Here is a 22,459-nt window from a genome sequence, read left to right on the forward strand (position 1 = left end):
CCTATTGTCGTGGACACGTTGTCCTTAATATGGCCATAATACCAGGGAGAGGCTTGCTTCCTTCCTATCTGTCTAATTTTTGCGGAATCTCGTTATGATTTTTAAACCTCCCATTTCCTTATTTGGTATGCTATAGGCAATACTAAGTGAAGCGATAATTCAGGGTTATGACTTGTTCGGAGCCTCTCACTACAAATTTGGATCTGTATTTCGGTACGGAGGTAGAATTATCTGTTTCCCTCATCAGGAGAAATGGCTCCCTGATTAGTTATTTACGAGCTCGATGATTTCTTATTGTGATTGAACTTTTTAGGGTGTATATAGAAACCAGCTAATTATGGTGCGACTCAAATATATAGGTGTGTGTTTTTGTGAACATTTGCGACCGTCCATATATGTAATTTTATTTGTTCTTTTTGTGTCTTGATAAAGGGGCAGATCGCCTCGAAAAAATTGACAATATTTTGTCCACATTGCTGAAATTAAGTCTTTGCCCCATTAGTTTATAGTTCTTAATGAGCATTCACGTACTTCATATGGATTTCATGAAACGATCTGAATCTCAATCATAACTATATTATAATGAGTCTATACAAGCAAGAGCTAAAGTTTTAAATGGATCGATGTTCATTTAAGAACATTAAAGATTTTTGAAGTCAAAATTTGTCATATGACGCTAAATCTGTATTCTAACATCTCACAATATATTCCTGTTCATCACAACACCTGAAAATTTCAGTAATATTATTTAGTGATTTATTATCTATATTAATATTTTTCTTTTTAATCAAGGTGATATTTTAAGAGATTTAACTTTCTAGGATTACAGAAGATACATATCAAAAGCATATATTTCATGAATTCATTTTATTTTCAGAGTTCATGCAATGGAGACACATTATTTCAACAGATATCAACAGTTTGAATCTAATTAAAAGTATTTTATGTAAAAAATTATTTGAATTGTCTGCCCTTTGTTTCAGGAACATACACTAGTGGGCAGCACTGATGCGACAACACAACAGGACATCCAGTTAAGTGGACTCGGTATCCAGCCGGAACATTGTCTGGTTACCATCGAGGTCAACGATGTGTTTTTATCGCCACTAGAAGGTGCAAGGTATGTATTTTGTATAGTTACTGATATTCGTAGAGTTTTAATTTCGCTAAATTTGCGGATTCATCAACATTGCAAAATTTGATATCTTGTGAAATTTATCCAAATTACGGTTTGACTAATTAAAGCCTGTCATGTGTATTATTTATAGCTGCTGATAAAATTGCCGGAGTTTTAATTTCGCTAAATTTGTGAATTTATCCACATTTGCGAAATTTAATATCTTATGAAAGTTATCCATATCAAAGCCTGTCAGATATGTGAGTCGTGATTTTAAAGACTGTATATGAATCATGAAAATAAGCCCCAGCGAAAAATTTTAAAATCTCAAAAGTTTACACCCTCAGACTTTAACAAACATGCAGGACCAATGTAATTGAAGAGCATAAATGATGTTAACCAATCTATTCTATCCCTCCTTTATCCAAAACAATATCAAGTCTGATTTGAACCAATATTCACCTGGCAACAACTGCAGTATACGACAATAAGTAATTGTGGATGCAAAATGAAATTTCTTCCTTAAGCTGTGCAGCTCACAGAAAAAAAAATGCTTGTTAACATAAAAATGGTAAAGATCAATCTCTGTTTGATGTCTGTAAGAAGGAAGTTCTATAAATTAAGCCTAATGCAGGTTTGCTTTTATGTGTAAAACTTTTTGTTACGTTTTTTCCTCGTAAAGTCAATATAATTGACATGAACGTTCAAAATGTTTTGCTGTTTCCATTGTGAAACACTTCGTGAGGAACATCAAATTCTGCTTATTAACTTATATCAAGAAGCCAGAGAAGAGACTCGACTTTCCATCAATCGCGGCAGATATTGTATACATTAGGGCGAAACCTATTTAGTATTCCAGATAGCGTTCGGTGCAGAATGGATTAAAAGCCGTGCTTTCTGATTCCAATAAGGAAATGTTTTTCTTCCCAATAAAGCTGCCGACATGTACCCCTGATTTTTGCGGACATGGTAAACAATGTCGTTGATTAGAATGCATCGTGTGGCTCCGTGCGCAGTGTCAAAGGAACAAGGCATCGTATATTGATGTGGAAATTTTCAGGCACAATATAGAATTATTAAACACAGCGTGTTAGTGAATAACATTCAAACTCCAATCACTGGAATCTTTCATTCTCCGGCGTATAAAGGGAACGTAATGACCTGTATTGTATCTAAGTATCTGATTGCACAGTAGGTATTGATTCCACAGGGGCACTGTAAATCTATTGTGTAGTATTGGACAATTCATTACGTCATTTGTATTATGTTATAAGGCATTCGAAGCAGATAAGCATAGCAAAATTATGACGATTGATTCATTTAAGGGAGATAAATCTCAACAAAGGATTTTTCTGGTACATGATTATTGATTGTCTAAGGGGAAGGAACTCTAAGCAATGGACATAAATCTAAGGTTAAGTAACTCAATTTCAGTAAAAAGTGGGAAATCTGGGCCCAGTTTCATGAACATTGCTTAATTTTAAGAAATTCTTTAACTTAAATTTCCCCATAGAAAAGCATTTACAAAAATTCTTAAGTTCAGGAGACTTCCTTTGATTCTGTAATGCTTTCCTATGGAAAATTTTAAGTTAAGGGATTCCTTAAATTTAAGGAATGTTCATGAAACTGGGCCCAGGCATGATTGCTCTGAGTTTAATGTAGATTTAATTACATAAGATTAATTTAAATTGATTTTTTGAGAGAAAGGGAGGTGGGTTGGGGGGTCGGGGGATTGTAAGAAAGCTACACACATTCAAGTCGAACCCATAATCAGTTTTGTGACAACACATGGTATGTGATATGTAGTGTTTTAAATTCTTCCTTAAGTTTCTGTAAAGTTTTAGAAAAAGCACATCCATTATTTAGAAAGAAGCATTATAGTATATTAGAGCAAGACTTGCTGATTGATGGATTTCTTTCTACATGACAGAGCCTCATGTGTTATAAGATTCTATTAATCATAACTCTCATGACAAACTACCCTGGATGTAATTTGAAAATGTTTACATTCAGAAAAACACTTTAGCATTACCCTTTATGGATAACAAAGTTACCCATTTTATCGACATTGATATATCTGGTGGAGAACTATACAAACAACACTATAAGATCCTAATTGGTTGTCTCATATCTCCAATCTTTAAAGCTCCACCAATCGTGTGTGCGAGTTCTAGAGCTTTGATGGTAGATCTTTTATGAGTGCCTACTTCAGATTTTCATTCAGTGCTGTTAAATGAAATTTTAACAGACATTGACAACTCCTTCTTCATGGAGTTAAGACCCCCACCCAACTACCAACCAACCAACACCCTTCCCTCTAGCTCCTCATTCTTTTTAGGTTTTTGGCCTTTGTGAGGTGGGGGCTGCGGTTGCCAAGTGGTTATGATGTCCGGACATATTGCCTCAAGCCATCCACCTCTGAGTTAGGAGTTTGAATCCCATGTGGGGCAGTTGCCAGGTGCTGATTGATGGTTAATGGTTTTTCTCGGGGTACTCCGGCTTTCCTCCACCAATAGACCTGGCAAATTATTAAATAATCCTGGCTGTTAATAGGATGTTTTAAAAAATTTAAAAAAACAAATTATGAGGTGGTTGGTCCCTATGGCAGATGATTTTGTATAATAAAATAGAATTTGTTCTTGTTTCAATTTTATTTTCTATGTTTCAGAACCTGTGTCAACGGTTCTAAGGTTGTTCAGAAAACCCGAGTTCGTCATGGCGACCGTATCTTATGGGGGAATAACCATTTCTTCCGTCTCAATTGTCCCAAGCTCAACAGTAAGTCAAATTTAAAGTCCCATTACTTTTCAGAAACAAAGAATAAAAGTTTCTTAAAAACAAAAATGACATCAGAAATTTTATATCGATGGCCTACTCTATGTTAACAATGAAGATTATAATTTTGCTGTTTGGCAGTCTGCCACATTCAGAGTCAACTAACGCGGAGTAATTTGGACAACGACGGAAAAGAAAATATGCTAACCCCTACTCTAAATATTAAAATTGTTTCTTTTAATTATTGTGATCCTATTGACTACAAGATTTATTCTATTATGAAGAGTTTTCTAGAGCCTGTAAATATCATTCATATTTTTTCCAGGTCCCGAATTTAAATCAATTTTTCATTGAATCATTGTGGCCATATTGACTATATAACTAAGAATTATCTCCCTTAAATAGGGTTCATTATGATACATGTTTCTTCTTTGAATTATTGTGGTCATGTTGACTATAAGAGTTACCTCCCTTAAACAGAACTCTTTAGTGTTGTAAGTATAATTTGTGATATATTTTTTTTCCAGGTCCCCAGTCTAATGAACCAGAACAGCCGATAGATTACAACTTTGCCCAGCAGGAGTTAATGAGTAAAGAGTTCTCAAACGACCCGATTCAGGAAGCCATCATCGCAATAGAACAACAGTACGAAGAGGATAAACAGGGTACATAACTCTAATCAGAAAACTGGTCAATCTGGAGAAAAATACGGGAAATACACTTTGTTTCTGACCTGTATATAAAACCACTTGACCATAAAGAACCTTTTTTGTTTCTTTATGGGTAGATTTTGCAAATTTATGGGAACTAACTAATGATTTTTTCTCTCCTTTTCGGTAATCCAAAATTATTTCACTCGTTTTAAACATATTTATTATTGAAAATACAAACAACAATGGATTAGGCACAAATTATTTCAACTTATCAACGTCTTTTCCCATGTTTTACGTACAGAAAATTCTGTATACTTCTATTTTTTTCGTACAAAAAATAGTTATGTTTAGCTTTAAAGCAAAAGTTTGTAAAGATCAAATTTTATTCAAATGATCATATAAATTTGATTGGGTGGTGTTAAGAGAACATGTCAATCGTTTAACGTTCCCAGCCTAACGCAAACGCAACGCAAAAAAATCGTCCGTTAGCTAACGCTAACGATTGCTAACGCTAACGATTAACGATTAACGATAAACGATTAACGCAATACCGGCTAACGATTAACGCAAAACGCAAAACGATCGGCTATGATAAACCGGAAATATCATTGTTATAATCACGGACACGGCTTGACGGTAAATGAATTACGGATCTTGATGTTTTGAAATACAAACGAAAGTACAGGAAACACTGGAGTATGTTCGGGATTAAAGTTTCTGTATATCATATAAACATTTGCCTATGAAAACTATATGGACGCGATGAAGTCAAAGACGACAGTACTCGATGCAAAGTTTCCATGGACAAAATAATGGACGTTTACAAAATGAATGACATGTGCAACTGTATGTATGGATAAAGAATGGTATTATTCTAAAGTGTCATATTTACCCGATATTTTAAGAAATAACAAATTGTTACAACATCTCTTTACTGATAATTACACAATGAAGTCAAACACGACTGTACTCGATACGAAGTTTCCACTTCACACGTACGTTTACAAATTACTTGTACAACCGTATGTATTAAGAGGTTACTAGGGTGTGCATTCATAAAAGCTCATTGCTTACAATTGACTAGGCATCGATTTTAGGGTCGTACATGTACATTTACAAATGCACGTACATACGCCACAGCTACTGTAATAAAGATTAAAGATTGAACATTTGAATTCGTGTTTCGCCATTTGCAGTTCTCTCATTTTATAGTTCATGCATATAATAAAGATATAAAGAATGAAAATATTTCACTTCCAGTTGTTTATATTCAAATTAATTCAATTATGCATAATCATTGATGACAACGACGATGAAGATAGTGATGCACATGCATACATGTATGTACACTGAAGATAACTGTAAAATTGTCTACGTATATTTGTAACTGGTGTAAGAAATATAGTTATTTGATCACATTTCACATCAAGCAACTCCTCAATTTACAGTTTAAACAAATTAATTATTCATACAATGTATAAGTGTAAGCTAATTCATTCCAACGTAATCTATAGGAAATCATATTGCACACATCAAAATTTTGAAATACGACAGTACATATAAATTATGTCCGTGAAATGTACTGTCACAGTGTACATTTTTGTACGGGGCACAGGTAAGTTGGGTATACAGTTAATCTCCCTCCCAAGAAGGTGTTAATTACAGGTGAACTCCGCCCGTGGCCAGCTACAGGGGGTCGACACAAGGTAACACCAGTCGTGACCTATATACCTGTGCAGGTAAAATACCCGGGCGCGTCACGCTGGGAATTGAAAAGATTCCAGGTACAAATAACAACGAACACATGTGAGAAGGTGACTGTCCAGTTTTTTATTGATATGAGCTAAACGTATATCCGTGTCTGATTTGACACGCGTACAGTACGTGTGAAGGCTTACAATGTAACGTACAGATACATGTACCCCTGCACAGTTCGAATTCTCTACACGTGTTCTACATGTAGTTGTAGGTATACTCGTACATTGCAAACATTTACATCATTCATTCCATTTTCATATAGATACAAGTACTAATTAATTGCGTTTGAAAAATATGTACATGTAAATGCCTAATCTCATCTATTCCCCGTGTTCAAACTCGTCATATTAATGATTTTTTTTTTTCACGAATTTGTTTACAAATCTCCCGAGTCATTTTTGCGTTCTTCGTACATTGATAATATTTAACATAACAAGAAGAATATTATGCAGCGTGTCTGTAATAACATTTTTATATTTTTATTATCTGTTTAGCTATTTTCTTGTGTAATCTTTCAGTTGTCGTGGATTCTTTCTAAAATAATGCTTTTGACATTAATATTCTGTAAGACAGTTTCGTTAATATTTGAATTGATTTCGCAGAAATCATAGTAACTACGTTTCTGATAATAATAGTAAAAAAGTGATAATCACATTAAGTTTTGAAATGTCATTTAGATACGAGTATTTCAGAACGTTTTCACAGATAGGAGCGTACGTCATGTATGCGATCTTGTTACTGTACATATTTTTATTTCAACCACATCTAACAAACATAAATACATCCAAAAGAGATATAGAATGCAATACAATACACTTTATTCATATTTTTTTTTATTTCATAGATGTTATGATAATCGCTTCTACACGAAGCGGTAAACGTAATATCATATCCGGATCGTCAAAGCATCTCACCGGCATTTGGTTCTATTTTTAGTGGCTAACGTTAGCGGAAGTGGGTCCTGCTAACGATTAACGCAAACGATTTCTAACGCAAACGATTGTAAACGCAACTAACGATTAACGATTGCTAACGCAAACGATAACGATTAACGATAAACGATTGCTAACGCTAACGATTGCTAACGGAAATAACGCAAACGCAAACGAAACGCAAATTTGGGAACATATAAATTTGATTGGGTGGTGTTAAGAGAACATGTCAATCTTTGTCAAATATTTTAGCAGGTTAGTACTCAGCAAGCATTATACTAACCAGCCAAAATCTTTCATTGTGATTGAGGTATTCCAATATGGTTATATAAGTCCGTCCATATATAAATTTTACCAGGGGTTTATTTTTGCTATGCCAGCGGTTTTTTTTTTTTGAATCCCAGATTTCTAAAAACCAGCAAGATATACCTAAGACCAAAAGAGTCATATAAATTCATTAATTATAGGGATTATTGAACTGTGAAATTAAATGTCCATGAATATGGCCATTATATAACATGGCGAAATATTGACCCTGCAAATTTATTGCGCTCTATGCAGTAACAACATTCGTATCGTCTGTTTTCAGAGGCCCTAGAGAAACAGAAGCAGAGCTATGAGAGACAGATGCAGATCCTGAGGAGCCAGCTTATGTCCCCGGGGACTCCCTCGATGCCCTTCCTCCCGATGAGCCCCAACATGCTGACCCCTACGGGGTCAATCTCCGCCCAGAGTAGCATTCAGAGGAAGTATCAAGAGTGGGCGCAACAAAGGTAAAATTCTTATTACCGTATTCTATCCAATCAGCACTGGCCCTTTCTCTTTTTTTAAGCCTCATTTTTACTGATGTCACAGAAAAAATTACTGTATTTGACCCAATTAGTGCCCAGGGCGATAAAAACATTTAAAATATAAGGGGGATACTTAATTGAATGATACTTGGAATAGTCTTCATACAGTTTTCATACAAGGAAATCATAAATGAATTTGTGAAAGTAATCAAAGAAACCTACACAGTTTTGATATTTTTAATATGTATTAAAATTCAATATACAACATATTTGATCCAATACATGCCCAGGGCGCTTGAAAAATAAAAGAGCTTTGGGTGCTTCTTGTGTCAAATATGGTATAATGCCCAACCCACAGCACAGTGTTGAATATAAATGATTTGTAATCCAGTCAAAACTCTCTATAAAGCCCAGCAAAAGGAATAGAGGTGGTCTTTATAAAGAGGCATTCACTTTGACTGTGTATTGAATAGACAACTACATTTTGATCCATGAAATACTGTATTCGATCTAATAAACGCCCAGGACGTTAAAAAAAATGAAAAAAATGAAAATTTGCTTAAAAAGACAAAATTATTCCGAAACCAAATACAGTTTTGATAGTCTTGGTCTTATGCCGGGCAATTGACACTGAGGCCTCAAAAGGGAGATGGGCGATTATTGGGTCAAATACTTTATTATGAATGTGGTTGAATCATATATACTGCATGCATATATAAATAGCAGTTTCCGAATTACAATATATATAAAGAGAACAATCTGCAAGGAACTATTCTCCTCTTTCTTCTGGAAAAACAAAAACAAAAGAATAGAGAATAAAGTAATCTAATTCTCCAAACATCTTGACTGTCACTGCAATAACCTGAGAAACGACAACACATGTGTATATAGATGGATGAATGTTATTATGTTCTGTGTCTAGCTATCGGAACGGCTTTCACAAGATATTGAGGAACTTGTAATTAAATGGCGCTTGAATAGAACAAAATGAATTGAATTAATTAGTTTACGAAAACAGCAATAACAAAATTTGGGTGTAATGAAATTGGTCATCGGATAAGTCTACAGTTTCACCATGGCAACATTGAAATTTGCTGTAGTAGTATTTGAAATTAATAGTACAGTCTACGTATACACAAATCACTGTTCATGGGTATGGTGCAGGGGCTTTATATCCAAAGTGTTTCGTGTGATCTGTAACTTGAGTTTAGTGGAGTGATCAAAACTTAACTTAGGTTTATCATTTTTATAAGTTTTCCTTTATAAACAGAGGTGCCTATTATATGGACTTGATCTTTTATAGACAAGTGTCTTTTATATAGAAGTGTCCTTTATATAGAAGTGTCCTTTATATAGAGGTGTCCTTTATAGACAGGTTTTCTTTATACAGAGATGTTCTTTAGAGATAGGTGTCCTACTAAATTATATAGATATGTCCTTTAAAACAAGTGTCCTATATATTAGAAGTATATTTTATAGACAAGTGTCCTTATATATATAGAAGTGTCCTTTATATAGAGGCGTCTTTTATAGACAGGTTTTCTTTATACAGAGATGTTCTTTAGAGATAGGTGTTCTTTATATTGAGTTTTTTTTAGATAGGTGTCCTTCTGAATTATATAGATATGTCCTTTAAAGACAAGTGTCCTATATAATAGAAATATCTTTTATAGACAAGTGTCCTTATATATATAGATGTGTCCTTTGTAGGCAAGTGTCCTTTATATAAAGATCTCCTTTGTAGAAAAATGTTCTTTAAATAAAGATGCGATTTATAGAAAAGTGTCCTTTATACACAGGTGTCCTTCATATAGAGGTGTCCTTTATAGACATGTTTCCAGTGTAAATAGGTATCTTTGGTATATATGAGGTTTGTGAGGTGTTTTGATATTTGTCGTCGCTGGTGAATTTCTGCTGTCAGAGGAATCTGTACATTTCCAGTGGAGCCTACTCTAAACCAGTATTAGGAAGCCTCACAAGTACAGGTAAACCTGAATTGTGTGGGTACAGACGCCAATATGATATCTCTGGATTAGACGGTTGGAGTCAGGTTTTATCAGACTCTGTGGATGTGCCCAGCATTCAATCACTGCATGTTTCATTATCTTCGTCCTGCAGCAGCCTTTAGAGTGTCCCATGTACCGATTGGGCAAGGCCCACGAGGGTGTTATAGAATTGTTTGATTAATGTCATTAGATTGAAGAAAGAAAATTTCCTTCCTTTTCACCACTGTACCTCCCTCCTACCCCCAACCCCCTTGAGATAAGAAATCCCCTCCCCCCACCACTCAACCTTCCTCTACCCCATTAGATACAAAATCCCCTCTCTCTACCACCACTACACCACCCTCACCCTAGAAAATACAAAATCCTATCCCCTTACCACCACTCCACATCCCCCACCCCAGAAGATACAAAAGCCCTTACCCCCACACACCACACAACCTCCCTCCACCCCCTGAAGATACAAAATCCCCTCCCCCTACCACCACTTCACATCACCAACCCCAGAAGATACAAAATCCCTTACTCCCACACACCACACAACCTCCTCCACCCCCTTAGATACAAAATATCCTCCACCTACCATCACTACACCACCCTCGCCCCAGAAGATACAAAATCCCCTCTCCCTACCACCCCTCCACATCTCCAACCCCAGAAGATACAAAATCCCCTCTCCCTACCACCACTCCACATCCCCAACCCCAGAAGATACAAAATCCCTTACCCCTACACACCACACAACCTCCCTCCACCCCTTAAGATACAAAATCCCCTCCCCCTACCACCACTTCACCATCCCCACCCCAGGAGATACAAAATCCCCTCTCCCTACCACCACTCCACATCTCCAACCCCAGAAGATACAAAATCCCTTACCCCTACACACCACACAACCTCCCTCCACCCCTTAAGATACAAAATCCCCTCCCCCTACCACCACTTCACCATCCCCACCCCAGGAGATACAAAATCCCCTCTCCCTACCACCACTCCACATCCCCAACCCCAGAAGATACAAAATCCCTTACCCCTACACACCACACAACCTCCCTTCACCCCAATAAGATACAAAATCCCCTCCCCCTACCACCACTCCACATCCCCAACCCCAGAAGATACAAAATCCCTTACTCCCACACACACCACACAACCTCCCTCCACCCCCTTAGATACAAAATATCATCCACCTACCATCACTACACCACCCTCGCCCCAGAAGATACAAAATCCCCTCCCCCTACACACCACACAACCTCCCTCCACCCCTTAAGATACAAAATCCCCTCCCCCTACCACCACTTCACCACCCTCGCCCCAGAAGATACAAAATCCCCTCTCCCTACCACCACTCCACATCTCCAACCCCAGAAGATACAAAATCCCTTACCCCTACACACCACACACCTCCAACCCTAGATCCCTCCACCCCTTAAGATACCCCCCCCAAACCCTCCCCCTACCACCACTTCACCACCCTCGCCCCAGAAGATACAAAATTCCCTCTCCCTACCACCACTCCACATCTCCAACCCCAGAAGATACAAAATCCCTTACCCCTACACACCACACAACCTCCCTCCACCCCCTTAGATACAAAATATCCTCCACCTACCATCACTACACCACCCTCGCCCCAGAAGATACAAAATCCCCTCCCCCTACCACCACTTTACCATTCCAACTCTACCCCCACCCCTGCCCCACAACACACCAATTGAATTTAAGATTTTGTGTGAATGGTAACCCTAAATTATTTCCACAAATGTAGTCAGAAAGATGGAACCAAATAGGAGAAATAAATCATTAACATGTAAATCCTTATTCCTGATCAAGACATCTAAAATTGTTTTCTTTTGTTACTGTAATACCTACAAATAGGTGAGCACTACAGGCCTTCTGGGCCTCTTGTTTCAAAATGATTTACCACAACAGCAGCGATAACATCACAGACACAATGCTAAAACAACATTAATGATATCAAAAATATATATAAAGTGACAGCTTTTACGATGTTTTCAGTAATAAAAGAATGTCTAGGAATCAATGTACCAGATTTGATCTTAGAAATAACTAAACAACTTACGACAGCTTTTATGGTGTTTTTCGGTTATAAAAGAATGACTTGGAATCAATCTACTAGATTTGATCTTAGAAATAGCTAAACAACTTACGACAGCTTCTGTGGTGTTTTCAGTTATAAAAGAATGTCTAGGAATCAATTTACTAGATTTGATCTTAGAAATAGCTAAACAACATACGACAGCTTCTATGATATTTCCAGTAATAAAAAAAGTTGTAGGAATCAATGGCCCAGATATGATCTAGGAAATGGCGAAACAACTTTGAATTTTAAAAACAGATTTCCATTGCTACTACCGACTGAGAAAGTTTATTGAATTTTTTTTTGCATTTTCAATATCATACCGTGGATTTAATTCTTGTTTCCAGGGACAAGTCTATTAAACAGAGCCTGGCAATTCTCAGAGACGAGGTCGTCAAGGCGAACTCTTTAGTGAGGGAGGCCAATGTTCTCGCACAGGAAATGGGCAAACTAACGGAATTCCAAGTCACGCTACAGATCCCTGCAGCAAATCTCAGCCCAAATCGTCGGGTAAGTCTAAATAAGTTTTCTATATTTATCTCTTGCTAATGACAAATCTTATCTAGGAAATTGGAAAACAACAGACTCCTTATAAAGACATCTTAGTTCACAAGAAATTTTTTCGGTACATTTGTCCCATAAAGAAAAGAGAAATAGTCCTCTATCTCAAGGTTTTAGTAGCTGAACTGTTAAGGTGTCTAACGTTTATTTTGCAAATCAGTGATAGCAGTTAGAATCTGCTGTGATTGGTTGCCTATTTAAGGCAATTTTTATATATGATGATGACTGAATTCTCAGATGAATTTGTGTTATTTGGATTGGACATGAAATTCACTGTAGAAATGCTTTTTTTCTCTCACAAAAACAACATTTACTGTCCCTAAAACATGTCATATAGGGCTAAAGGCTGCCAAGGTTGGGGCTTATATAGAAAAAAATATGTATCATTTAAATTAAATTTCTACAAATTATTTCATAAAAATATGATACAAAAATAAAAACACAATCTTCTAGGTCCAATATAGCGTTCACTAAATATTTTATAATAACAAAAAACTCTGACATAATTTGGATAATAACAAAACTTTAGAGCGATGACAAAGGACCATAACTCTTTGGTGTATAATTTGAACCCCATAATAATATTGGATGCTTCTTTGGCTCGGGGAATTTTTCCACCAATATCTAAACAAAAATCTGCGGCTCAAACACGTTTGTTGCCATGTAGTAACAATTTTATGGTTAAAAACATGACATCACTCGGGAGATATTTTGATTGTCAGAGCAATCGAATATGCGATTGATGATCGGGAAGCTTGATAAAAAAATTCTCCTTCAAAACCTGTGGCCATGATTAAATTTTCATTGAGCTGTGAAGATTCGACAAAGTGATAACCTTACATTGGTTTGAGCAGGAAATGGTTAAGTCTTGAGGGCTCTAGCCATCTAATGTTTTACTATAACTTTTTGATGTTCAATATCCTTCAAACCAACTTTCTATCATGTGCAATTTAACTTCGTGAATTTCGAGACCGCAAGTAAATTCACTTAAGTTTATCACAGCAAATATCACTTAAGCAACAATTTCTAAAAATGATATAGGGAGTATTGAACCATGAGCTCCACCAGTGTAAGCAATCTCTGATTCATCAAAGACACAAACAGTATTCGGCCCAAAAAGCACCCAGGGCACTTGAAAAAATTGAAATAAATAAGAAGGCACTTAATGGAACTGAATTTTGGACTAACTTTTCATAAAATTATTGTACAAAGTAAACAATAAATCATTTTGTGAAAGAAATCAATAAAGAAAACCACTGTTTTCATATTTTCAGCCTGAAATTGATTCAAGGTAAATGAAATTGAGGCCTAAATGTGGGATGGGCCCTTATAGGGAAGGGGCACCTATTGGGTCAAATACGCTAGTTTAACACATAAGTAGTCACAATAAAATTACAGATAAATTGGAAAAAATTACATAAACAAATCCTTTTAATCACTGCTATATAGTCATAGAGTTTTGCAGAATTGTTTTTGTAACCAAAATTGGCCAGAAAGGGAACAGCAGTTTATATAAATTTTGGCTTTGATCCCCTGGAGCAGAAACAGTTTTGCCAAATAGGTACATTAGGGGTAAATCTTTAAATTTCTTCAGAAAAGGAACAATGATCCTGTATTCAGAACATTATAAAATCACTTGGCATTACACACCAGTGTAGCAATACAGACCCTCTGGGCCTCTTGTATATGTAAGATCCATTCCTGTATATAATCCACTAATAGGTTTACACAACAGTTACTTGGGTTTTGGTTAAGTGGGGTTTATCAGGCTACAGTTTGACAAATGATCTTGTTTCCATTCATAATTATATTTCAGTTTTAGCAAAAATCTTTTACATGCTATAGCATTGGAATTTATAGCAAAATCAATTTTCAAGAATTATTTTTGCCAAGATTTTGTGACAGGCTCCAAGGAGATCAGATTAATCTAATCGGGCCGAGAATCTCTTTGAAGCTTGCTTGTCTCACACGTTAATTTGAAGCATATGGTTATTTTTACGACAATTTCACACCAAAAATCCTAATTTGACGACATCATAATGACGAGTGACAGTTTCTAAAATTCTTAAAACAAGATCATGAAATCTGAAATTGAAATCAACAAGTAACATGATACCTAGTGATTAGAATGACCTTCACCTTGTTATCTTAACATCCGACCTTCACCTCTGTGTGAAATAAAATTAATGGTGATCAAGGGAATGAAGCGGTCTTACATTTCCGTCACGTATTCTCCACGTTATCGTAAACATTAGGTTGTTTGTTAAGTGATCTCGCCGTTACCATGACAAATTAGAAACGGCTATATAAATAGACCGTAATGTTTTAGGACGTGTTAAAGAAAATATTAAGGCCATGTCAGTAACGACATCTTTAGTGATAAAAACAGGATTGGCTAATTTATTGTCGAATTGATTTTTCTGTAGAATTGTCATTAGTCTGTGCTACCGAGCTACTTTATATTTTCATTTTATTTTGTATTCTTGTAGTTCAATCTTAATAATTAATTGTCACTCAGTAACTAGTTCATTTCACTCCAAAAAAAAAAAAATAAAAAAATAAAAACATTTCCTTTTACTAATCTAACAATTGTGAATTATAATCTGTAAATTATTGTTTGATTTAGGTTTATATTTCAATAGTTTAAAACTTAAAGAAGCTTGCTTAGCGACCATCTCTGTATAAAGACCAACTGCTTAATAAGACCATTTTTCTAAGGTCCCTAGTGACCAATTTCAGCAAAATTCAACCTGTGTATAAAGATCAACTGGCTATACAGACCATCTTTTATCTGTCCTTAAGTGGTCTTTATAGCAATAAGGATATGAAGCTGATAGTTCGAAATTAAAAAAACCTACTACCAAACTGTAAAATTCATTCTTTTAAAAAGAAACAAGTTGAGGAATTATTTTTGACTTGATATAAAGATGATTTTAGAAGTCCCCTTATAAGACTTTAGTGTTGATTCTTCGAAGGTGTCTTCATTCTGATCAATTTCCATTTTGATGATAAAACATTTAAGGGATGCTTCCATTATTTTGTACGAATAAAACTCATTCCCCCCTGGAGACACATTTGAACTCTTCTATTTCAAAGCCTTGAACAGTTCATTATGCATTTTCAGGGGTGAATGAGTAAATAAGTACTTTATTTTGTACTTACATTAATGATGGTACGGAAACAGGGCGAGAGTAATGTATCACCAGCTGGGTTCGAACCCACAACCTTGGACTTCACGGTCGGACGCTGTACCGACTGAGCTAAAGGAAAATTCTAGTGTGAAGCTTATAGGCGACCTTATACGTCACATGCAACTAAAACCATTATCATGGATATTTTAACATCGACTTTCATTCTTTTGTAATTTTCAGAGAGGAGCCTTTGTAAGCGAGCCTGCAATTCTAGTCAAGAGGAAGGGCCGAGGGAACCAAATCTGGTCCATGGAAAAGTTTGAAAATAAGATCATCGACATGCGGGACATGTACGAGGAGAGGAAAGCGACAGGACTTCCGATGATGGTAGAGGACGAGCACGAATCAGAATCCTGGGTTTGTTATTGTGTGCTTTTAGTGGCCACACCGCATGGCTTGATTTAACGCTGTCCACCTCGACATTTTCATCTTGGTCATCAAAGTGTTTGTTTAGAAAATCAACAATATCAACACACATTTTCATTTCGGTCATCAAAATGATTGCTTGAAAAGTCAACGAAATCAACAAAATATTTGTTTTAGAAATAATCATGGTCATCCAAACGTATGGTTAAGTGAGATTAAATCTTTATTAGAATCATCCAAAAATCATTTACAAATTATCAGAAAATTAATTCTACTTTCAAGGAAATCACCAATGTCATTGTGAAGAAAATCATAGATTAGGTCTGCATTTAGAATTTTCTTTGTGATTTTTTATTTTTTATTTTTTTTTCAAATTTATGTGAACCAAGGGCTATTGAAACCATTATCACTACTGTCGATCAAAACTCATTTCCAATTTTTTTAAAGAAAATTTCTTTAAGTTTACAAATCTAGATGCTTACAAAGCAGCTGTCTATGGATATATTCTGAGTTTGCATAGTACAAAAATATCTGCCCTTGTGGGTAGGTTTTGATTTTGATGTAATGTTTTTGCACACATAACATCATACATTTTAGAAAAACTGGTGTGAGTTTAGTTCACAAAATAATGACTTCCCAGTGCTCGGAAGGGAGGTTAATCATCTATAATATGCAATGGCAGACTTCCGTCTTTGCATATTACAGAGTTAGCTCCCTTGTGGGTAGACATCTATTGTGACGTCATTATTTTATGGATGCAATTCCCGTTGTTTTCTCCGAAAAGTATGAAGTTACACTCTTAAACACGTGACCTCAAAATCAATACCTACCAGCAAGGTTAGATAACTCTGTAAAATGCTAATACAATAGGAAATAAGAAAAAATGTTGAAACTTATTGGTTGTGTGTGATGACTTTGGTGTTTTGATGTCTTGGTGGACAGTGATTGTGTGCTAATGAGGAACCACTGAGAAATACTGCTACAAATTAGTATAATTTACTTAACTCAATTACCCCATAAGACACATTTAGACTCTTCCAAATCAAAGACTAGAACAGTCCATTATGAAATTTCAGGGGTCCATGAGTTATCATTCATTGTGACTGAAGAAAGGAAAGCATTTGTTACCATAGTGATTAAACAAATTTTGGAATTTACTAAATTGTGTGTATTTTTTTTGCCAAATTATTCAAAAATATTTTGATTTTACTTTTGGATTTTGATCAAACTTTAATTAAAGTATTTCTTCCACAGTGGTTCTCTTGAAAAAAATTGATCTTTAATTTATCAAATATCATCATATCTTTTTAGTTTATTTGTAGTTGTAATTAATTATGTTTCAGTTAGTTATGTATGTATATATGGCATTTGTTGTTAAATAATTTTCAAACTCTCTTTACAGCATTTTATTTTTACTGGACTTTTATCATTCCCTGCATCCCAAGAGATATATTACACTATATGAGGCATAACCCTTTATGTGGCAAGATTATTTAACGCTGAAACAATTACCCTTTTTTTTTGCGTTTATTTTTAAGATTGTCTGTCCTTTAATTTTCATTTCTACAATTTAATTATTTTTCAAAGCAGCAAATTTTTTTTTTAAATTAATTAATTTCAATGCAAGCAACTAAAATAGTTCTTGATTACAAAGAATTTAATTGTAAATATCGATGTCAGTTCTCGAATTGATGTCTTCGTATATTTCCCAGAGGGAGTCATTCACAGGAAATCTCATCTGAAACATGAGATAGGTTTTTATCCTGTGCCCAGTTGAGTATTGGAATGTTGTAGCCTCTCGGAGAGTATTAATTGATTTTAAAGTCATTCAAGCTTTTATTTTAATGTTTGATTTGAAACCATCGAAGCCATAAGTTTAATATGGAATGTTTTGTGATAAAATCAGCATGACAAAAAGTAATCTTTCGAAATTTCTTGTCCTGATGTTTCAATTTAACTCATCCACCCCTGCAATTTCATAATAGACTAATCCAGTCATTGATTTAGGTGAGTCTAAATATGTCATCAGGGATGAATGTGTTAAAGTCATTAAATAGAAATAATGTATACTATGAGTTGGTGATAACATTATAGTATACCTCTGTTTGTAATCTAAATTACAGCTATTCTCAAACTGCATACAGTTATACCAACCATCAAATATCTAACATGCAATCTTTCTAAACACCAATTCCTCTTCAGATTCAAATTTGAACCTGGTACATTTGTCAATAAAAAAAAACCTTAACATTCACTGACATCGGAGATAAAAATGAGTCCATTTTTTACACATATATAATTTTTCAGGGCATGCCAGAAAATATGAAGATGTATCATTATTCCTGCACTTTTATTTTAATATTTTTAGACCTTTTTAATTTCTTAATCTCTGTAGTCTATACTTTAGATATAATGATTGTGTTATATTTTGCCTTGTTATTATTTTTCTTCTCTGATGATAAGATTTTAATTAATATTTAGTACAATTCTTTCTTGGATTATAAAAGAGTTATCTGCCCTTGCATGTAGGTATCAATTGTGATGCCATGTACTTTTGAGCATGAAATCATATTCTACACAGAGAAAATGATGTGAATTTTACTCACAAATAATGATATCACAATTGATACCGTCCTGCAAGGGAGATTACTCTAATAGAAAGTCTATGCAATTTGTTAGAGTTATCTGATCTTGCAGATAGTTGTTGATTGTTACATCATTTGTGTATAAGTGTACATGTGAATATTTTGTGTCCCAAAAACTTTCGATATTGCACACAAACATATGACTCAACAAGTAATATCTTACTATCAAGGGCAGATAACTCTGTAATATATAAATACAGAATAGTTCTCTGTGCATTGTGGTATCTTAAGATAGTTATGATTGATTCAACATTGGATAAAAATTCAGATATGTCTTTTTGAAATATTCACATTGGTTTTCAAAAAAAATTAAGGTAACCAAAAATAAAAATGCAAATAAAAAAATAAATGGTTTGATATTTTAATGACTGGATTAGTATGTATATAAGCTATCATTTAACTCATTTGCCCCTAGAGACCCATTTGAACCCTTCTATTTCCAAGGCTGGAAGAGTTCATTATGAATTATTAGGGGTGAATGAGTTTAACCTTTCAAATTACCTGAGAGATATAGAGATATATAAATGTGTAATATATGTAGAGTTATAGTTAGCAGTTTGTCATGTATACTTGATCATTCCAAAAATTTAAAAAACTTTGGTCGCCATTACCCAATAATAATATGATTTTGTTAAAAGTGCAATCAAAACTTTCAAAAATGATCTACACCTCTAAATCTAAAAGGACAAAGGAAAATTGTCTTTATAGACAGGTGGTCTTTATACACAGGTCAAATGTTAGTAGTACAGTCATACCTATCTTTAAAGACACCTCAAAAAGGACTAAGAAAAATTGTCTGTATAGACAGGTGGGTCACTAAGGGAGGTGTTACGATATTTTAAAATTGTTTAATATATAACAATATTTTTCTATAAATAGGACGAAGGACCACCTGTGAAAGGAGATCCGTTTTATGAGTCACAAGAAAATCACAATCTTATCGGAGTCGCTAATGTCTTCTTAGAATGTCTGTTTCATGACGTCAAACTCGACTACCAAGTTCCAATCATTAGTCAACAAGGGGAGGTAAGCCTGTTTTTTTTCTGTATGTAGAAGTATTACTAGGTTAAGATTATTGGACCTTTTGTGAAACTAGATTTTAATGGATGTTAAACTTTTTGTGCAACAAGATTTTAAAGGAATCCTAATAGTTTCTTAGGTAAAAGGTTCTATAGTTTTAAATTTTATGCTGAATTGACTTTCAGCTCAAACTTCATCCAGATTCTCATTACCAAAGTATATTTGCTTCAGATTGCTTTTCAGGTCCTAAGAACTAACGTCAAGGTTATTTTAAAATAGAAAATTTGTTTCTGTTTGAAAATTCAATTTGGGGCAACTCATCCCATTTGTGGAATTCTTTCTGAAGTATTTGTCTTTGAAAATACTAAATTTACAATCTTAATGTTCCTACATGGCTAGCCAATACATTGGTTTCTAAATACCAAAACAATACGAGGTAAAGTATGATTTACTTTCGATTAGTGCCACCTTCTGGTGAATGTGACATGACAAATATCACAGCAACTGGAAGGTGGGACTAATTGACATTTAATCGTATTATACCCATGACGTTTTGGTATCTCAAAGCCAACATATTGCAAAGCACATACATTGCATCAATGCTAGATTTGAATTATTTCTTTCTCATTGTTACAGATCGCAGGAAAATTACATGTAGAGATATCTAAACTTGGAGGTTCATTCCTGGATAGATACGCCGACACAAACGACGAGGCGGAGGATGCGGTGGAACCAGATCCTGTGGGAATCGGTTCTCCGATGATTGTTAGGGTACGGTTATCTCCTTTGTTCCTTATAAGCATGATCTACAACTATTCAAAAATAAATTTGAAATGTCTGTAGTGGCAATCAGTTATCTCCCCTGTCATTTATAAAACAAAATCTACAATTGTTTAAGAATAATCTTGAAAACGTGTAGTTGCAATGGATGATTGCCAAAGAAAAGAAACAATGAACCTGTATTCAGAACATCACTTGGCATTACAAACCAGGTGATAAATACTCTTGTTTCTATATCATTTCAGTACTTTCAGTACTTTGATTATCTATTTTTCACAGATTTGTATCTCCAGTGAATCTCCATTCTCTCTATTTCACCTCAGTTCTTTCATTGTTTTAATTTTCTATTTTTTAACAGATTTGTATATCCGGTGCTAAGGGCCTGCCCCCAGCTCTCTCTAACTTTGTATTTTGCCAGTACACATTTTGGGGAAATGAAGATACGGTGGTCGTTCCACCAGAGATTCATCCAGACTCTTCATCGCACAAAAAATCAGACTCCATATCATTTAAATTCCAACACAGTAAGGTAAGATGGATTGAAGTCGAGTGGAAAATATTTTTAGTTGATAAAAAAAGTATTATCTTAAAATTAGTTTTGTTTTTGTGTCTTAGTCTATATTTGTTTGTGTTTGTATTGTTGTTTATCGGATGCTGGAGTGACATCAAATAACCAGGATTTGGCATCAACATTCTTTTCATTGAAAGCCTGATCCGGACAAGACAGACCAGTCCATGACTTAACAATAAAAATGAAAAAAATAAAATTAAAAAATATAATTAGCATGAAAAATTTCAAAATGGATCAATAATTACAAACAGGCTCTATTCAGAATTTTATTATTTTGATTTCAAAGATAAATTGATATTCTTTTTCTTCTTTAAACACCATTTATCAGATCAGAGTTATAAGCCAATATTTCCAATATTTTTAATTTCAGTTACAAAACACAGTTTATAACAAACCAGATTTATAATTGATTTGTAAACAACTAAAAGCTATCTATTTACATCATGTTTTGCCATATAATTAAACTGAAAGATGCTCCACCAGCGACAGATGGTTGTTATCCCCCGCCCAACGAATTTGGTGGTGGATATACAAATGGGTTCCGTCCGTCCGTCCGTCCGTACGAATGGTTTCCGGAGCATAACTCTAAAACCAGTAGAGATATTTCCACGAAACTTCATACACATATTGGTCTTATGGTCTAGTAGTGCCTTTTTGCTATTTTTAGGTTTTCATTTCTTGCATTTTTTCCGTAACCATGGAAACATTGCTGAAAATATCATATTTTTGTGTAAGAATTGTTTCCGGAGCACAACTCTAAAACCAGTAGAGATATTTCTACGAAACTTCATACACACATTGGTCTTATGGTCTAGTAGTGCCTTTTGCTATGTTTAGATTTCAACTTTTTGTGCTTTTTTCTGTAACCATAGAAACATTGCTGAAAATATCATATTTTTGTAGCAGGTTGTATATATAGTCTAATATAAATGTCAAGGCTGTATACCTTATTCAACAATTGCAGCCCGGCTCTACTTGAATTATACTCCATCTTTCTTTAGCTCTACTTTCTTTTTCCTGTTTTTTTTCATATACATAAGTCTCCACAATCAAACTTACTTCAGCTTTGATATCTCCGTTGGGGGATCTGAATGACTATGTCCTTGTTATTTTTGACTATCAAAAACAGGAGCAGTCACGATTTAGTATTTTTCGTTTAGTTACAAAAAGTTACTTTACACCATCACCACCT

At 34.8% G+C, this 22,459-nt stretch overlaps 1 protein-coding gene across 7 annotated transcripts in view; it reads left to right on the forward strand.

Annotated features, from left to right (window-relative positions):
- The window catches only part of LOC138308960 (kinesin-like protein KIF13A), a 270,403-nt gene that overhangs the window by 212,518 nt on the left and 35,426 nt on the right, over positions 1-22,459 (forward strand). For all 7 annotated transcript variants that reach the window (XM_069250018.1, XM_069250023.1, XM_069250022.1 and 4 more), the window contains exons 14-22: positions 984-1,120; positions 3,786-3,895; positions 4,420-4,557; positions 7,825-8,008; positions 12,481-12,643; positions 16,066-16,242; positions 19,776-19,922; positions 20,553-20,687; positions 21,055-21,225. In XM_069250018.1, the coding sequence (XP_069106119.1) occupies positions 984-1,120; positions 3,786-3,895; positions 4,420-4,557; positions 7,825-8,008; positions 12,481-12,643; positions 16,066-16,242; positions 19,776-19,922; positions 20,553-20,687; positions 21,055-21,225 (1,362 nt within the window). The remainder of the gene's footprint in view (positions 1-983; positions 1,121-3,785; positions 3,896-4,419; positions 4,558-7,824; positions 8,009-12,480; positions 12,644-16,065; positions 16,243-19,775; positions 19,923-20,552; positions 20,688-21,054; positions 21,226-22,459) is intronic.

Source organism: Argopecten irradians, chromosome 15, assembly GCF_041381155.1.
Source record: "Argopecten irradians isolate NY chromosome 15, Ai_NY, whole genome shotgun sequence".
In the NCBI taxonomy this organism is placed as follows: Eukaryota; Metazoa; Mollusca; class Bivalvia; order Pectinida; family Pectinidae; genus Argopecten; species Argopecten irradians.